This window comes from Onychostoma macrolepis, chromosome 05 (assembly GCF_012432095.1).
Source record: "Onychostoma macrolepis isolate SWU-2019 chromosome 05, ASM1243209v1, whole genome shotgun sequence".
Taxonomy (NCBI): domain Eukaryota; kingdom Metazoa; phylum Chordata; class Actinopteri; order Cypriniformes; family Cyprinidae; genus Onychostoma; species Onychostoma macrolepis.
The window spans coordinates 17,083,842-17,103,605 of record NC_081159.1 but is presented as its reverse complement, the minus strand read 5'-3'; the positions used below and the strand labels follow the sequence as shown (position 1 = coordinate 17,103,605).

The following is a 19,764-nucleotide window of genomic DNA, read 5'->3' as shown; positions in this document are numbered from 1 at the left end:
GGACAGAGGAAGTCCAAGTAGCAATCAAGGCTAAGAAGATGGCCTATAAGGCCTGATTTCAAATACGTCTGGTCACCGATTTGCAACAATACAAGAGTCTTAGATCAATGGCGAAGCTGGCAGTAACAAAAGCTAAGGCAAAACACTACAATGACCTGTATGACAAACTGGATACGCAGGAAGGGGTGAACAAGATCTACTGCCTTGCTAGCTTTCGCCACAAGTCCTCCCAAGCCATTGGCCGGATGGTGCATGTTATGGATGCAAACCATCAGCTACTTCGAGACACACCAGCCATCCTACAACGATGATGTGACTATTTTTTGCAGATCTCCAATGAAGAGTTCCCACATCCACCAATTCCCAGCCCTGAGCCTATTTCCGGACCGTCCCGCCAATCAGTGTAGTTGAAGTATTGGCAGCCATCAAAAAAATGAAGAATGGCAGAGCGACGGGACCAGACAATATTCCAGCTGAAGTATGGAAATTAATGGGACGGTGGGGTGCTGAGATCTTGGCATTACTCTATAATAAGATGATTGCAGAAAACAAGCCACCTAAAGCTTGGACAACCAGTGTCACTGTGCCAATTTGGAAGGGAAAGGGTCATGTGAGTGAATGTACCAACTACACTGTAAAAAGTGAAAGTTGACTTAACTTTAAAAAATTGAGGAAACCCATTGCCTTAAATTTATTAAGTACATAATAATTTAAAAAAATAAAAAGTTAAGTGAACTTGACAATTCAGTTAACTTATTTTTTAAATGATCATTTACTTAAAAATTTTAAGGCAACGGGTTTCCTCAATTTTTTTAAGTTAAGTCAACTTATCACTTTTTACAGTGTATAGACCTATCCGTCTTCTATGTCATACAATGAAAATTAATGAAAGGATTCTTGATGGACATCTCCGAAGTATAGCCAGAACCACCCCAAATCAGTGCGGTTTCGCCAAGGGATGCGGAACGATCGATGCTATCCATGCTGCCCGTCTACTTGTGGAGAAATACCGAGAGAAAAACAAAAAGTCCACATGGCGTTCCTGGAGTTGGAGAAGGTGTTTGATCGTGTCCCCCACGATTTGATCTGGAGTGCCCTTTGATCGCATCAGATCCCTGAGGCCTATGTCCGATGGACTCAACTCCTCTACCAGGACACTGTCAGCGTAGTCCGCTGCCCGTTGGGAATCTCGCCAGCTTTCGTGTTAGCTTTGGAGTTCACCAAGGATCAGCCCTTTCGCCCTTTCTATTCATCCTGTGTATGGATACAGCAACAGCAGATATCCAGTCAACACACCCATGGACGCTGCTGTTTGCTGATGATGTTCTACTCGCAAATGAAGAGCGTCAGACTCTCAGTGAGATGCGTATGCTCCGCTTGGGCTGACTCGACTGGATCGGGTCCGGAATGAGGACGTGCGGAAAATACTAGGAGCAGCCCCAATCAGTGAGAAGATGAGGGAAGCACATCTCCGTTGGCACGGCCATGTCGCCTGCAGCAGAGTAGAATCAGTTGCCGGACGAGCATTGCACCTGAGCCCCGATGGACGATGTCCACGAGGTCGACCAAAGAAGAGGTGGATGGACCGGATCAAGCAAGACATGAAACACATCAATGCTGCCCACGAGGACGCCCTAGACCGGAAGAAGTGGAGACCGATGTGCCAAACAGTGGACCAGTGGACACTGCACCAGTGCGGGATAAACGCTAGGAAAGAATGAGATCTTAAATATTTTATTTTCTTGAGGCATGTACTAAGAAAAAGTAGTCCATTATAATGTACAAAACAAATGGCCTGACAACAACTAACACTTCAACAGTTTAGCAGTAATTTTTAAGAACATCAGTATCTGGTTGTGACCATGCTATTCAACCTATTACCAAAGGGGTCGCTGCTCTCTCAAATGTGACCTAAAGTTTTCTTACAATTCTCCTACACAGAAACAGTGAACTTTATTTACATCGAGGATGATAGGAAGACAGACAATAGAAAGGCAATTTATAATTTTTTTGTTGTTTAATTTACTTTTTATAAAGTACTTTGACAACGAACACAGTGATTAATTGAACTCAAAAGCATTTCCATTTGCGGTGTCTATTTAAAGTATTTAAAGGCTGGTAATAGTGTCTGTTTCAATCATTGGCCTAAATTCCTTCATTTACACAGGGGTCTGTACAAACAGTGCACTAGAGAGTTAGTGAGAACACAAAAGTGAATGGAGCTTAGAGGCTGCTAAAGCAGAACTTTAACAGGTTATGTAGAAATATTAAGTATATCCTATATAATCTGATTAGCATTGTGCAACCAGAAGGAAAAGCTAGCAATATAAATGCATGATCGCAGTGCCGATAGCAGAAGAGAAAATCACAGTGGCTATGATGCATGAAAAATACCATAACCTTCAAAAGCACAGGCTTTTGCATCACAAAAATAAAAAATAAAAATGTTTTCCATTCATAATTTTCATGTTGTCTTCATCAAGCATCCCTTAATGCAGCTGTCTGATCAAATTGCACTGAACATTTCAGTTCTACCCAAGTGGAGAATGGAAATGTTATTATTTTCTGGATGTTTTTGCAGTGGTTTGCAGTGGGCCAGACTCTAGTCTACTTTATTTCCTTTTCAGTTGTTTGGACCAGATTTTACATAAATATTTAGGCATTGCTCCACTCGGTTCTGAGAATGGCTTTGATAGAGGATTACATATCCAGTGACCACTAATTCAAAAATTACACAAATATTTTGTAATAAACAAATGACAAGAACTCATGCCCACACATACTCCAAAAAAATATATAAAGAAATCACAGATGTCATGCAAAATTTGCTTCAGACTCCAAACAAACACATCACTCACTCATGTTAGAACTTATGTAATTAAAAAGAAAAGAAGAAAAAAAAATCCTGCAAATGTGAATAGTTGAATAAACACAAGGCAGGTATAGAACCTGTTTTGCCATTGCAGTTTCAAACCATTAGAGTGAATTCAGGACAATTGGGACACTTTTTGTCATTGAGTTGAATGGTAAAAAAAAAAAAAAAATGGCCCAATTATCCTGAATTAAACCTAAGTTTTGGAAGAAGGACCCTTTGGTGTTTTTTGAACTTTTTTTTTTTATTTATTTTTTTGAAGGTCACACTGAAACTTTTAATCCACTCACATGATTTATTTTTGCTTCTTTAAATGCCTTTTATCTTTAGATTACATTACTATAGAGTATTGTTTTACCATTGTCCAAAACCCAGACTTTCATAATGAAGATACTAGAGATCAGAAGCTTAAAATTACTATTATGACCACAAGAAAGTGTCAAATGAAAAAATATTTGAAATATTGACATATTTATTGTGTGGGAAATATTTATAGCCATTTTTATAGTGATATACAGGTGCTGGTCATATAATTAGAATATCATCAAAAAGTTGATTTATTTCACTAATTCCATTCAAAAAGTGAAACTTGTATATTTTATTCATTCATTACACACAGACTGATATATTTCAAATGTTTATTTCTTTTAATTTTGATGATTAGAGCTTACAGCTCATGAAAGTCAAAAATCAGTATCTCAAAATATTAGAATATCACTTAAGACCAATACAAAGAAAGGATTTTTAGAAATCTTGGCCAACTGAAAAGTATGAAAATGAAAAGTATGAGCATGTACAGCACTCAATACTTAGTTGGGGCTCCTTTTGCCTGAATTACTGCAGCAATGCGGCGTGGCATGGAGTCGATCAGTCTGTGGCACTGCTCAGGTGTTATGAGAGCCCAGGTTGCTCTGATAGTGGCCTTCAGCTCTTCTGCATTGTTGGGTCTGGTGTCTCTCATCTTCCTCTTGACAATACCCCATAGATTCTCTATGGGGTTCAGGTCAGGCGAGTTTGCTGGCCAATCAAGCACAGTAACACTATGGTCATTGAACCAGCTTTTGGTACCTTTGGCAGTGTGGGCAGGTGCCAAGTCCTGCTGGAAAATGAAATCAGCATCTCCATAAAGCTTGTCAACAGAAGGAAGCATGAAGTGCTCTAAAATTTCCTGGTAGATGGCTGCGTTGACTGTGGACTTCAGAAAACACAGTGGACCAACACCAGCAGATGACATGGCAGCCCAAATCATCACTGACTGTGGAAACTTCACACTGGACTTCAAGCAACATGGATTCTGTGCCTCTCCACTCTTCCTTCAGACTCTGGGACCTTGATTTCCAAATGAAATGTAAAATTTACTTTCATCTGAAAAGAGGACTTTGGACCACTGAGCAACAGTCCAGTTCTTTTCTCCACAGCCCAGTTAAGATGCTTCTGGCGTTGTCTCTGGTTCAGAAGTGGCTTGGTAGCCCTTTTCCTGAAGGCGTCTGAGCGTGGTGACTCTTGATGCACTGACTCCAGCTTCAGTTCTTTCCTTGTGAAGCTCTCCCAAGTGTTTGAATCGGCTTTGCTTGACTGTATTCTCAAGCTTGCGGTCATCCCTGTTGCTTGTGCACCTTTTCCTACCTAAATTCTTCCTTCCAGTCAACTTTGCATTTAATATGCTTTGATACAGCACTCTGTAAACAGCCACACCTTTCAGTAATGACCTCTGTGACTTACCCTCTTTGTGGAGGGTGTCAATGTTCGTCTTCTGGATCATTGCCAAGTCAGCAGTCTTCCCCATTATTGTGGTTTCAAAGAACAAGAGATACGTCATTGGATGGTCATTTATTCAAACTCAAATGTAAATATTCTAATATTTTGAGATACTGATTTTTGACTTTCATGAGCTGTAAGCTCTAATCATCAAAATTAAAAGAAATTAACATTTGAAATATATCAGTCTGTGTGTAATGAATGAATATAATATACAAGTTTCACTTTTTGAATGGAATTAGTGAAATAAATCAACTTTTTGATGATATTCTAATTATATGACCAGCACCTGTAGTTGCAGAAATACCAGTGACAATCATATCTTATCGTGTAATTACAATGTACAGCATGCATTTACACATCCAAGTGTAGATAAATGAACACATGACTCCACCCTCTCTGCTTTCGAAAAAACTTTATTTATATTCAACCTCATGAACAACCTGTCGTTTCAAAACAAACGATAATAACTCGGTAGGTATGTTGATTTTTCTATTTAAAATAGACGACGGTTTACATTTGTGGTAACATTTTCAATAATATAGGTTTAACAATTAAAAAAATAAAAATAAGACAATAGCCTCAGCCCGTTAATCCTGCTTTAGAAATCAAGCTATGCTCCAAAATGAACTACCGTTAACGTTAGGCTAACCCGGTGCGCTCTCGTATTCTGTGTGTTTTAACTCAGGAAATGCATATGCTGGAATTAAGAAATATATGCACAGCATGGTTTCATTTACTATATATTGTTAATATAGTGCAACCTATAACGGTCGTTAGCTGGTTGGCTAACCTTGTTTCGGTCACGCTGACATTAAGAGCGTTCATTTGTCGGGCATGTGAGATTATGCATTGTTGTGCAGGATTAAAGGGCTTTTTTCAAACGTGCATGATTTAATTTCCAGCACAAAATCTGTTATAATACTAGTAACAGTATTCATGGAGTCGTCATCTATGAGTTTATAGTATTGCTGCTAGTGATGGTTGCGAGGTTATAGAATCAAACTGAGGCGCAAAAGTCAACAAAATGACAGCCTTTCAAATAATTTAACAAACTAACCATACGAGTTACAGTTGTTCATGTGAGTTATGTTGTTTTAAATCAAATGAATCATATTGTTCACATATTTCAACTAATGTAAAATTCTCTATGAATTTACCAGGTACAAAAGCTTCATTCTGCATGGGACCTAAACATCATCCACTTATTGTAAGGGTTTGATTCTATTTAAGGAAAAGGCTGTAGTAGCTTCTTTTGGGATATCACAGATCCTGAGCGGCCAATGGCATCAGAGGAGATGGAGGGTCTGTGCCCATTACCAGAGGTGACGGGCATCAAGGTGGAGCCGTCAGTCAGCATTGGCTCAGCAGAGGATGCCACCTCGCAGAACGCCATGGGCATAAAGTTTATATTACCCAACCGCTTTGACATGAACGTGTGTTCGCGCTTTGTGAAGTCACTGAACGAGGAAGAAAGTAAAAATATCCAGGACCAGGTGAACTCTGATCTGGAGGTGGCCTCTGTGTTATTTAAAGGTAAAGCAAATGATTGGAGCAAAACAACCTTCTTTTGAGTGAATATAATTTCAGAAAATTCTTTAAAATGTTCTGTCTCTGTTTTTTTCTCTCTCTCTCTCTACAGCGGAGTGTAATATTCAAACATCTCCCTCACCTGGTATTCAGGTTAGGCATGTTTACACGCCATCAACCACCAAACACTTCTCTCCAATAAAGCAGTCCACCACGCTCACCAACAAACACCGTGGAAATGAGGTCTCATCCACACCGCTGCTCGTTCACTGTAAGTCTTCTTATTTCTCATTCTCATTTGGCAAGATATTTGCCAACCTAATCTTTAAAACTATAACCATTGTTTATTTTTTCTTTTCTAGCACTGTCTATACATCAGTTGGCGGCACAAGGAGAGATGGTGTTCTTAGCCAGTCGAATAGAACAAGGCTAGTTTGTTTGTAAAATTCATGTGATGTGAAGCAATTTGGTCTTACATACACTTCTGTTCAAATTTGGTGTTGTAAATGTTTTTAAAGTTTCTAATGCTGTTATTTGATCGAACGTACAATAAAACAGTTATACTATGAAATATTATGATTTAAAATGTTTAATATATTTTAAAAGTACTGATAGCTGAATTTTCAGCAGCCACTTCGATGCTGATTAGGTGCTCAAGAAACATTTTTCCTTATTAGCAACATTGAAAACAGTTATGCATCTCAACTGTGTCAGTAATAATTCATTTAAAAAACAAAACTAAAGCACTTGACTGACCCCAGACTTAAACTGTAGTGTAATTTTGAACTATATATATCTATGTCTAAAATTGTGATAAATGAGGACTTGATCTTTACCTTCCTGTTTCACTTTGAATTAGAGTCCGTAATAAACCTGCAGGATGAGGAGGGATTCACCCCACTGATGTGGGCGGCTGCTCATGGACAGATCGCTGTGGTGGAGTTCCTCTTACAGAGTGTGAGCATGTCATACACACTCACTACTTCATTTCTTAACTGTAGTCCAAATATACCTGCACAAAGCTATCAGTTAGCATTCCTCGATTGCTGCCATCTTCATTCCATGAGCTTGCCGTTCTAGATTCTTTATTCTGTCACCTCTCTTTTATTCTTTTGAGAATTTAGCTAAAAGACTTTGAAGAATCACCTGACACACAAAGCAGAAGTCAAATTCCATAGCTGGATCTCCAGATAGTCACAGCTCTTTCCTTTCAGGGTGCAGATCCTCATCTCTTGGCCAAGGGAAGGGAGAGTGCACTGTCACTGGCCTGCAGTAAAGGGTATACAGATATTGTCAGAATGCTCATCGACTGTGGAGTTGATGTCAATGAGTACGATTGGGTAAGCAGTCACATTATTGATTCGATTCCTGAATACATCTAGAGCTATGACCTGTGAATGATAATCTTGTGTTAGCGACTATAGTGACCTTTATCAAAATATGCTGGTAGTTTTATAGCAATGCAAATGGATATGACAGGTTTGTCGAGTAGGAGACATTTCCTAGTATTGTTATATGGTGTGCATATATTTCTCTCTATAACTTGAATCTTGCACTCTGGTGTGTAGTAACCAGAATCAATGTTTTAGAAAAAAAACTGATTTGCACCTACGGCAGTGCTTATGTTTTTCCAGAATGGTGGAGCACCGATACTCTATGCAGTGCATGGTAATCATGTTCGCTGTGTGGAAATCCTCTTAGGTAAAAGGCTTACTTTGAACTAATTTCATTGCATTGCAGTGGGTAAGTATTGTTGTTAATATTACTTCTGATCCCTGGACAGAGAGTGGAGCTGACCCAACCATGGAGTCTGACTCTGGGTTCAATGCCATGGACATGGCTGTGGCGATGGGACACCGAAATGGTAGCTATGATTTCAATCAGCGTTAAATAAATAGTGTCTTCAAACATGACATGACTATTTTATTAAGTTGGAAGTAATGAATCTTAAGACTATTATACCCGTTTTGTGTTGGTCTTAACGGTCATTCTAATTCCTTATATTGTTGCCTCCCAGTCCAACAGGTCTTGGAGGGCCATCTTCTGAAGCTTCTGCAAGGTATCAAAGAATAACCATAGCAACTACAAGAAGAATTAGAGTGAATATTTGAGTGTTGATCGTGATGAATGAAGTGGTTAATACCATTTCGCATGTTTGTTGAACACACTTTGAAGATGCAAATGCACAGATCAAACAAACACATGGCAATTGATGAGATCAGAACTTCAGCGTTTTGAATCTACTGATATGTGTGGTTTTTATTCAATGTACGTGTGTTTTAGGTCACTGATTTTTACCTAGTTGCAAAGTGTACTTGAAGATATTTATTTTGCCATTTAAAGCAAAAAAAAAATAAGCTGTTTCACATTAAACTTGACTGGTATTATGAATGGTTCATAAAACTAAGTAAATCTAAATCTGGGCACTTTAGAATCAATAAAGTGGAAAAGAACGTGGCAGAACAGGTTTACAATGAGAGATGTCCAAGTACTAGTTCAACTCATTTATTGCAATTTTTTCCCAGGTTTTTACACTTTGAATGCCTTTTAAATGTAAGTTTTGTGCTACAACACTGTAAATAAACCTTAATTTATACATCTGATTTATGTCTGAAAAACATCATAACTCATTTAAAAAGAGCTTTGCAAATAGAAATCCACTGCTTTTCTAACTTTTTTTTGTTGTTGTACTAATCACTTAGAAATAATTGGGGTTGAAAATGATTTGTTTCAAGTGAACAGCATGGAGTGATCTCATCCCCAATTAAAACAAAAACACAAAACAGTATGTAATAAGCCTTTTGTCAATAGCAAATGTTTATTTCCAGATGTTGATTCAAATAGGCTCCAATGAGTGAGCCTCAGTAACAGGGAAGGTGGAGGCAAAGATGCCTCTTGGACCGCACAAGCAAACACACATTCGTAAAACTGTGCATGAACTTGTGTGGTACAATCAATCTCTCACTCTCAGCATGGACACATGAGGGTCACAGCAGTGCACAAAAAAAGGTATAGGAGATTCAGGGATGCAATATATTTATAAAAGAAATGGGGGAGGGGGGAAAGTCCCACAAGTCTCCGCTGAGACCAGAGATTTCAAACGTCTTTCCTTCCCGTGACGTTAATTAGCCTCGTTCTTTGAAGCCTCATCGAAATTCTCCACAAGGTCTGCAAAGAGAGAAAACAAGGATTCAGTAAAACAATACCAGGTTCACATGTAGTCACTGGCAATCCAAAGGGATTAAAAACTGAACACTTGTGGAAAACAGGATTTATGAAGAAACACTGGACATCCAATAAATGTGGAGAGTGAAAAACTAAATCTCATTTTTATGAAACAATCTGTAAATGTTTATAGAAACATGATCTGAAAGGCAATTTCTGTGCTTCTCTCTCACTTGTGTGCCCACGTGTGTAAGTAATTTCCATAGAGAACATAAACGAGCACTGGGGGAGTGAAAAGTCCACAGCTGTAAAAATGAAACCACTGAGGATCAAAAGCAGGTTGCCTGTTAGGAGATGAAATCTGATAAATGGAACATCAACTTTTCTGCCTCAGGGCATCAGAATGAAAATCACTAACAGAAGGCTGAACTTTGTTTTCAGAGGGGACAGAAAAGGTTGAATCTCAGTAATGGGCACAATGGCACAAGCTGTTAACCCTTTTTGTCATCGCACGGGTGAGCTAATTTTGCAGTGTCGGAGATGTAATCATACTGTACATGTGCAAGACTTGGGTTAGTAACTGGAGTTTGCTCAGGGAGGAGAGCTGGGGAATTGTAATCGCAACCGTATGTGTTCGACCCCCTCTCTTTAAAAAGAAAAGCAAACCGAGCCTTCAGTGCTCATAAACAATAGAGGAGATTTTAAACACGTGTATATGACGACAATATAAGCCAAGACAACCTGCTGAGACCCTCCTTTTTTGGACATTTCCACACCACAAGCTGAGACGCTGCCCTAACGTAAGCAAGTGTGCTTTGCTTACATTACCACACGCACTGAAACCCATATGGTAATAATTGTGAAGCTCAAGCTTGGAGACACAAAATACACAAGGAATAATAGAAAATGTAAGCAAATAATCTCATGGTTAATGCTATGACTTAAAAGATGAGAGATGATTGTTGAATTGGGGGGAAGTTTGCAGAGCAACATACTGACCTGGAACTTCGTCATCATCTTCCTCTCCACCAGCTACTGGTGCCTTTCCATCACCAGCTGCAAGAAAATGAGAATTTAAAATAATGTACCAAAAAAAAAAACACCATTATTAGCTGCAGATTCTAGAGCATTTACAATCATCAACTACAATGACAACATTGTCAGAAGAGACTACAAAATATAATTTCCATAATGACAGGGCTAAACATGCCTATATTATGGGATTCATCAATTCAGATTAATCATAAGCCCTAAAAGAGCAAGAAATATCACTCCTAATAATTATCTGGATTAAAAAGCCTTCAGAAGTACATTAAACAAAATTAGGGGAAAAAATCCACTGGGTCAAACAAGAAATCATCCACTTTCAATTACAGTACATGTACAGCATGTAAAAAGTAGTTAATGCTTGCTCTGGACCAAGGTTTTGCAAACTGGGGTTTGTAAGTTGAAGAAAAACTAATAATTAAAATAAGTCGAAAAAAAAATCTCTTAATACAAACAATGAACTATTTTGTTTGTATGCATGTGATGTGGCCATTAAATAATAAAGAACTGACAACATGTAAACGTGATGTTTAGTTTTTCTTTAGACAAATATTTCCCAAACGGGTTTGTTAGTTAATAGAAAAACTAATGAAACCATAATGTAAAAATTTACATATTTAAGTACAAAAACACCAAAGACACAACTCTGTATTTACTTGCAATAACTAACATGTGAATGTGACGTTATACCTATTTTTTTAAATACTAAAATTCGCAGGTTATGAATTCCTCCTTTGCACTCTCAATCTATGCCTAAACCACCAAGTAAATGTCTATTTTAAAGCATACTCTCTAGGAACAGACCAGCAGCAATGACACACCCCTCCCCCAGAACATGTGCTTACACCTGTTAGCAACACACACACTGGACTGTCACTTTGTGAGACTAGTTCGTTTATTATGCTACAAAACAATGAAATGTGACACGCTGTCTCAGACTTGTACAATCTGACCCAGTTTTGAGAACTGAACACACCTTGTTTGGGCAGGGCCTCTGCAAGTCTGCGCAGACTGGTCAGGCTGTCGGCGCCCAACTGGTTGAGGATAGAGGGCAGCATCTCTGTCAGCTGCTTGGTCTCTGCGTGGCCTGTGATGGTGAAGGTGTTAGCTGCCAGTGAGGCCTGCACTTTGGGATTGTTGAAGTGGATCACCGTGCCCTGGTTTGTGAACATGTTCACCTGAAAAGCGACAGTTGAAAGATAAGTGTACATAGAAAGAAATGTTCGACATTTGTGATCCTGGACCACAAATCCAGTCTTAAGTAGCACAAGTATATTTGTAGCAATAGTCAACAATACATTGCATGGGTCAAAATTATAGATTTTTCTTTTAAGCCAAAAATCATTAGGATATCAAGTAAAGACCATGTTCCGTGAAGATATTTTGTCAATTTCCTCCCATAAATCTCAAAACTTAATTTTTGATAAGTAGTATGCATTGCTAAGGACTTAATTTGGACAGCTTTAAAGGCGATTTTTCTGCACCCTCAGACTACAGATTTTCAAATAGTTGTATCTCGGCCAAATATTGTCCTATCCTAACAAACCAATAGGAAACTTATTTATTCAGCTTTCAGATGATGTATAAATCGACCCTTATGACTGGTTTTGTCCAGGGTCCCATTTGTAAACGCAGAATGGGTGTATTCAGCCAAAACCAAACCTTACCTCCTCAATGCCAGAGATGTTATTTACTCCCAATTTCTTCAGGGAGAACTGGAGCTTTTTGTCATCGGCAGTGGCCGTTCTGTGGACCACCTTCTTCTTTCTGCGGGCGGTACCCTATCATAACAAAATACCATCAGTGTCTGTGAGAAACTACTCTTCTTAGACATGGCAGTGAAGTAAATACACATGATACATCAAGTTGGGTTTTCACGTTATCTTACCTTTCCACCGATGCGGACTTGAGCCTGCAACTTGGCTAATTTCTCCTGGTTCATTATCGTTTCTTTCATCTGTAAGACAAACAAAAGGATTTAAATGATACGGTGTAGTGCGGAGTGAATTTTAAGCACAAATGAGTTGTAGGGGTGCGGTCTAAATGACACATTCAGCGAACAAACTTTTCTTTCGTCCAAAAAGAAAGAAAACCTCAATACACATGCACAGCCATTACTAAATCGTCCAGCTCACGTCCTTGTTCATTTTCAAACACACTGAACGAGTCAAAAACGGCTTTTATTATCGAAATAGTTGCTAATAAAAAAAAAGAGCAAACTATGGGAGCTGGTTGTCAGGCCTGCCGAGCAAGAGCGACCACTTGACTAAAGTAGTTAAAATCAGTTAAGTTAGTTTTTACACCCGCGACGTAACACTTCCAGGCCGATACTATTATGCAGCCACTCAAAGTTTAAAATACAAAACAATGCGACGGGATTTCTCTGTGGATAAACAGATGCTCGCTCTCGGTCCACTAAGAAAACCGTTAGCCAATTTGAAAACGCTAAAAGTTGACGAAAAAAAGTTACAACATAAATGACAACGATATTAGCATTCGGTTTATGAATGTAAATGGATCGCGTGTGGAGGCTCGGGGAGTTTGTTTGCAGCGAGCTAGCAGCAGTGCTAATCTCACGCGCTCTCAGGCCTGGGTCTCCCCCGGCAGGGCCGAGTCTCACCCGAGCCGGTTCAGGCATCTTTCCACGGGTGATCCCTACAAAACAGCAGCCGCGTTTGGTAAATAAGGTACTTATTTACCTTGAGCCTCGGAACCAGGAGTGGTTGTGCAGGAAATAGAGTATTTTAGAGCTCCTCACTGACCTGCACGCTAGCAGCAAACACACGCGGAGAGCAAGATGGAAGCGAGAGAGGATGACGGAAGTGACGACAGGACTGAAATGCGACGCAGTGGGCTGGATCCAGAAATCATTCCTGCCCGCCCTGCGCAAGTCTGGGCCAAGATTAGTGCTCAGACAGCGCAGTCGGGTTCCTTTTGTGCGGTATTTGTGTAAGGCTACAAGGTACAAGTGAGTTTAACTTACACAGTGTATGCTGACTTTGCTTCAGACCAATATGCAGTCTCAAATCAATAGGCCTGTGCTTTTTATAAGCATTAATAACATCTGTTAGAGGTGCAGCTTCTTTGATGGTAGATTTACTGCTTGGTAGAAAATTAGATCAGTCAATTAAAGTGTATGAATAGCTATAGAACGATATTTACACATTTTGTTCAGTTGCAGGACAATACCGGATAAATGCGGATAAATTCAAGTCTTCAAGAGTAAGAATATCAATTATTTTACTAATATAAATACAGGATTGCATATTAACAACCAGGGATATTTTTCAGGGATAACTGCGTTGACTTTCAGAGGTAAATGTGTGAAATGGAATGCTGAAACGAGATAAACAAGTGTATTTTGCAGCAACAATAACCTCAGTTCAGTTGTTATTGTAGGCTATATTTTTATTTAGTAAATGTATCATAAAGTGCTTAATCTTATATCAGAATGTATGTTCACATTGCATAAAATTATGAAGTCTGGAATTACAGTTGCAGATGTCAGAACACCTCAGAGAATTGAGGAAGAATCGGCGAGCTTTTTCCATGTGGATGCAAATCTAGAAATAATTTGTGTCTGTAACTGTAGAAGTAACGAAACGTTCGGAATTACTGGGGAATAGCCTATTTTAAAATAAATTATTTTTCCACTTACTCGAAAGAATAGAACACGCAACCTATCAGAAAAAGACTGTGAAAGCCTACTGGAGTAGCCTATATTTAAAAGCATTACTCCTATGGGAGAGCAGCTGAATTTTTCAAGCACTTTCGAAATGCACACATAGGTCTACCCATTATAACTTTAAACTGGTTTTATTTCGTGCATGTGAAATTTATTGTAGAGCACGTCCGAATCCCTGCAGTTCACGTTATTTTCATGGGACTTGTCACCCAGAGCAGCCGTGGCAGGGAAGTGCTTTCCTACCCCGTGGCACGGAAAGCGCCTGCTAACCCCTTTGGGACTTTAGAAACACTTTAGATGTGGTTTAACCACACATACAAGCCCTGACCCGGCTCACTGCGCCCCGGTTCTCAAAAACTCTATTTCATTCACTCGCACGCGCAGAATAATTAAACCACAGCCAATATGAACATCACTGCCAGTTATTGTGATGTCGGATTGCGCATACTGTCCTCCTCAATCAATAGGCCTACATACACCCAGCTGATTTATTTTTAAAGACTGATTATATTTAAAAAAAATAATAATAATAATCCAAATCCAATGTATTTAAAAATGTGTTCTGTTCACCTGAGCTCATTTATCTGCATTAGGTAGGCTACTTGTTGAGGGTTAATATAATAATGTCCTGACTTACTGAAAGTTCACTTATAGCTGCACACGCGTTCTGACCTTCTGACTTTCTGACCTCGATCTTCACAATTTATGTATTTATTTATTTTTAATTGTGCCGAAATATGCATAAAATATTTTTTAGTAAAATTTGCATTCTGCATTCGTCTCTATAGCTAATATTTCTGTATCACAGTTAAAATAGTCTCTGCTAACGTGTCCTTTTTCCACTATAATAGCCTATTTAAGCACCTTTTAAACGCCTTTTGACTTAATCCAAATAGGCTAACTAATTTGGCTAACTATTTGAGTTAAACCTATTGTAGCTAAACAACCATGATTTTGGTATAAAAGGCTAGGCTACAATATTAGTACCCTAACATCAGATATTTTTCCCCCTTTTCTACATCCCAAAGGCAAACACTGCAAAAAAATAGAAAGAAAAAAAAAGTAATCGGCCACATTAATTAAAGATTGAATAAAGAAATGTTTAGTTCGAGACGCTTTTATTATGAATGTTTTTAATATTATGCATATAAATGTAATTACAAACATAGGCTACAATAAGTTATCAGTCAGATTATTCTTAAACTAACCACAATAAATTGCATCAACCCATTGCTTGCAAAACAACTGATTTTTTTTTTTTTATATTTGTAAAATAATAATCCGGAACCAAAACACTACAGAATTTAAGCTACATTAACATGTTAAACAGATAAAAGGATTTGAAGTGGCGTCAGTATGAACCGATCTGCCGCGAGATGGCACTCTCACAGCCCTTAATAACTGCTGGATGAAGTAAATATATGTTAAATACACAAGCCTGACCACATGAGTTACCATAAAACGGCCATCAAACCGGACCAGATGTTTTTGTAATCATACAAAAATACCCCTTATACCCACTGCATCCTCCAGAACCAACATGGAACTGTAATAAAAAAGGAAAAGATAATTCATTTTGAGAAGTTCGAAAAGACCTTTATTTTATGTCGGGTACACGAGTTTCTATGGGTCAGCGTTGTGTGTCTTTTGGACAAGTATGTTTTCATCACTCCTACCACAAGTTGTTTTAGTATCCAACTTTATATGCAATTTCTCTATGTTTTTGTTTTTTCTTTTAATTGGCAGAGCGAGATGACTCTTAATTGGCAGAGCTGGCGCTTTGACTGACTATTGTTTTTTAGTTTAGACCCACAAAATATTTGTAAACTAAAGGTTTTATTATTATTATTACTACTACTACTAATACTACAGTTGTTGTTAATAATAATAATAATGCAGTGAAGATATTATGAAATTAATAACTAAGTTTATTTAAACAAATAATAAATTAATTACAACAGCACAAAACAATACGCACTTTAATTGTTTAATGCAATGTTTGTAAATTCCTTGTTAATCTCAACAATTAGGTGTCACACTTGATAGCGTTTCTATTTAATACTATTCAGCTGTTGAGAGTAGCATTCGGCTTTATAGGATCACTTTGCAAAAAAACGTGGGAAAGCAAACAAAAAGAAAAAGACAGACACTCTCCCTAAAAGGAGGAACAAAATGAAACAAACACTGTACAGCCGTATGTTTTTTAACAAACAAACAAATAAAAACTACAAAAGATTTCGATTCCGCGTGTGATAATTGAATTTTAATCCTGTTTCTATTTCATTTTGATGAGATGTGGATACTTTTTGTTGTGTATTTTCAAGCAGCATTAACTTTTTCATGAACTTTTTAATGCTTTAATTGAATGCTTTAATTGTATGTATTGTCATGTAGGCTAGTGGCCCCTTTGTTTTAACTGAGGCCTGTTTGCACGTTGGACGCTTATCATTTTGAAGCTCACTGCGTCAGTTCACTGTTCAGTGATATACACCCTGGCTTTTTTATGTGCAAAATCACGACAGTTTAGAAACGACCAATATTTCAGTATACTCACAAATATGCTACTGTTTATCATTTTAAAAATAACAGGGAGACTGTTGCCCGACCAGATACCAATTGCTAATATTAATTATGAATATGACAATGTTGGCCTCTCGGAATAGGGCAGACGCGCATGTGCCCTGCATGCTTTTTCTCAAGCTAGAATGCTCTTTCGTGATCCGCGTGACTGATGCGAGTCAACAGCTGACTTTTTTCCATTACCAATGGCTCGCGGATGATCTAGTGCACTCCCGTGTCACGCAAACTGCGATGCGTGCTGAGGCAGATAACCGAGTGGATGTTTTGAAGCATTTCTGAAATCACCAACTATTCCATCATGTCCGCATTAAACGCCATGCACCTAAATAGACATATACATTTAAAAAAAAAAAACATTTAGTGATGGGTTTCGTCCTAGGAGAAATATAACAATAGCAGGGAGGGTCCTACCATAAAGACGTGCTTAATTCGCTGAGCTTCTTGCATCTTCGAGTCAATAGGCTTTTAAAGAAGACAGCGGCATTTCACCCAAGAGAGGAAAATTCCCACTAAACCAGCAGAATAAGCAGCGGTGACCGCTTAAAGATACAGATGAACCTCGCAGTTCTTTAGATTATTTTTCAAAGACTGATATTTTTTATCTCTTCAATAGCAGCGGTGACGCTTTGTTGTCATGTGATCAGCGAGCTGGTATAAAGCGCATGGAAAGGTCCGCCCTCTTTGGAATCCTGGTCTGGCCTTTAGGAGGGTCTCCCCAGACAGAATAAGCGCGTGGATGTTGGGATTTGGGCGACCTCTTGATTCCGTGCCGACAGTAATCCATTAAAAGCCTATGGCACTGGTGACACACTGGCACGTCCTCTCCGCCTCTCCCGCATCTGCTCGGCGCGTCTTATGAGTTCTCTCGAATCGAGAGCGCAGGTAACACGCAGGCTCAGCACACACCGTAGCCCATCGGGGACCCGAGAGAGCCATGACTTTGAGCTCCGAGATGTCGGATGCGTCTGTGCTCTCGGAGGAGACCGACATCGACGTGGTCGGAGAGGGAGATGATGGTGACGGCCAGACGCGCTCCTACGTGGACGAGGTGGCTCAGATGCACGACGAGATCATGCTCGGCGGTTCGCCGTCTTGTGTGGATGCCTCCGCCGCACGGGACTCCTACAAGCCAGCAAGTAAAAACACCCTGGTGAAGCCCCCATACTCCTACATCGCACTCATCACCATGGCAATCCTCCAGAGTCCCAAGAAGCGCCTGACGCTCAGCGAGATCTGCGACTTCATCAGTAACAGATTTCCGTACTACCGGGAAAAGTTTCCAGCTTGGCAGAATTCTATCCGGCACAACCTGTCCTTAAACGACTGCTTCGTCAAGATACCGCGGGAGCCCGGGAATCCCGGTAAAGGCAACTACTGGACACTGGACCCAGAGTCCGCCGACATGTTTGATAACGGGAGCTTTCTGCGCCGCCGGAAACGCTTTAAGCGCCAGCAGGCGCCTGAACTTCTCCGCGATCACGGAGGCTTTCTCCCCGCGGCCGCTGCGTACGGCTACGGACCTTACGGTTGTGGATACGGTCTGCAGCTTCAGTCTTATCATGCGCATTCTGCGCTCCTGGCCTTTCAGCAGCAGCAGCAGCAGCAGCCGCCGCCCTCGTCCCGGCATCCTCACACCGGAACTCTCATCCCCGCGCCTTCCCTCATGCCAAACACTACGGAGCTCACCCGTTCCCGCTTCTATCCTCCTCTAAGCCCCGGGCTTTCTTCCCCCATACAGACTGCGACTAAGTCCCCGGTTCACCGTTCACCCTTCTCCATAGACAGCATTATCGGGAGCTCTTTAAGCCCTACGCACTCGCATTGTGCCTCACGGACTTCCCCGGTGGTCCCGGTGCTTCCGCCGACCCTCGCGTCTCAGCACTCCCCAACCCCACTACCGGGAGTGTTACACGGACCGACGTCTTTACACGAAACCTACGCCAACCGGATTGTCAGTGGCACTAGCGGCTGTTAATTTTTTTAACTAAACGTCACATTTTAAAGCGATACACTCCTGTCAGTTTAAGGTAGGATTATTTTTGTATTGTTTTGTTTCACGCAGCTGAATGGTGGACATTAACACGTTCGTGCCTATATTCAAGCTGTGAAATATGAAATATATATTTATGTTAACATTTTAGTTCAATCTAATTTCCGCCCCCACGAACTTTTCGTTGTCGGTGTGATTGTGGTGATCACTGCATAGGGCGTCTCAGGACAACATTTTTTTAACAGGCTATAAAATAAATTGTCAAATGTCTACAATGATATATTTTGTGTGAAAACACAGATGTTTTCTAGTTTGGCAAACTGATTTTATTATTTGTACTTTGTAATGAAAATTCACAAGAGTGAAAATCGAACATTTTTTATACAACGTGTACTTCTCAGTAGCCTAATAAACAATGTACATTCTTTGATATTGTATACTCGGAGTGTGATATTTTTTACACGGTCTGTTTTTCATTAATAATAAATATTGTTTTGCAAAATAAGATGGAGTGGAAATTACCTCATTGATAGTCTCAATAGCTTTAAATGCTACTAGGCAGAGCTGGGTAGTAGCCTAAATGATTGTCATCTGGACACATTTTTAAAAATGAAGTACTTGTTATTAGATTAAATTACTTTTTAAAATACTAGTAATCAGACTACAGTTACTATTTACTATTCACATAATAGCAATAAATTATATTTATAAAATAGCCCACCATGCTATACACTCAGAAAGTCTTCCAGTTGTGTGGACATTCACACAAAGAAATTTAGTCAGGTGGCTACACAGTATTTGACCTCTGGATTTACAAAAATCATTTCAGGTTTAAGAAGTGTTTCAACATTGCATCAACTGATGAATAGGCTACATTGAATTATCAGTCAGTGGGTTTTTTAACCATGTGTTACTATGTCTTTGGAAGGCAAAAGTCTTTCAAACAAATGCACAAATTCACGTTATTCATCTGAACCTTTCATCTACATAAATATTTTAATAGCATAGCATCACATTTGCATGTTCTCTGTTGTCTGACGTTGGTTAATGGTCACATGACATGCAGGTAAACAATATATTGATTTTTTTTTTTTTTTTACACTTAGCAAGTGTTTTATTTTGCTTGATGTTAATTTA

At 39.3% G+C, this 19,764-nt stretch overlaps 3 protein-coding genes across 6 annotated transcripts; 2 read left to right on the top strand and 1 right to left on the bottom strand.

The window, feature by feature from the left end:
- The first annotated feature begins 5,039 nt into the window (after positions 1–5,039).
- On the top strand, positions 5,040–8,517 carry ankra2 (ankyrin repeat, family A (RFXANK-like), 2). 3 transcript variants are annotated; one of them, XM_058776663.1, is made up of 9 exons: positions 5,040–5,104; positions 5,794–6,166; positions 6,273–6,431; positions 6,523–6,588; positions 7,020–7,117; positions 7,375–7,500; positions 7,795–7,861; positions 7,944–8,024; positions 8,178–8,517. In XM_058776663.1, exons 2-9 carry the CDS (start codon positions 5,914–5,916, stop codon positions 8,231–8,233), a joined length of 906 nt encoding a protein of 301 aa, XP_058632646.1. In that variant the 5' UTR covers positions 5,040–5,104; positions 5,794–5,913; the 3' UTR covers positions 8,234–8,517. The 3 variants fall into 3 exon arrangements, with proteins under 3 accessions (XP_058632646.1, XP_058632647.1, XP_058632645.1); XM_058776664.1 differs by having other exon boundaries at positions 5,049–5,108; XM_058776662.1 differs by lacking the exon at positions 5,040–5,104 and adding an exon at positions 5,310–5,712.
- A 431-nt stretch (positions 8,518–8,948) lies between these two features.
- btf3 (basic transcription factor 3) lies at positions 8,949–13,273 on the bottom strand. Of its 2 annotated transcripts, none has more exons than XM_058776665.1 (6): positions 13,135–13,273; positions 12,261–12,329; positions 12,040–12,153; positions 11,349–11,550; positions 10,325–10,381; positions 8,949–9,328 (listed from the first exon to the last, which is right to left on the bottom strand). In XM_058776665.1, exons 2-6 carry the CDS (start codon positions 12,327–12,329, stop codon positions 9,282–9,284), a joined length of 489 nt encoding a protein of 162 aa, XP_058632648.1. In that variant the 5' UTR covers positions 13,135–13,273; the 3' UTR covers positions 8,949–9,281. The 2 variants fall into 2 exon arrangements, with proteins under 2 accessions (XP_058632648.1, XP_058632649.1); XM_058776666.1 differs by having other exon boundaries at positions 13,072–13,200.
- foxd1 (forkhead box D1) lies at positions 13,229–19,067 on the top strand. Its single transcript, XM_058776661.1, has 2 exons — positions 13,229–13,334; positions 17,251–19,067. The coding sequence occupies exon 2, from the start codon at positions 17,572–17,574 to the stop codon at positions 18,610–18,612; it is 1,041 nt and encodes a 346-aa protein (XP_058632644.1). The 5' UTR covers positions 13,229–13,334; positions 17,251–17,571; the 3' UTR covers positions 18,613–19,067.
- The last annotated feature ends 697 nt before the right edge of the window (positions 19,068–19,764 follow it).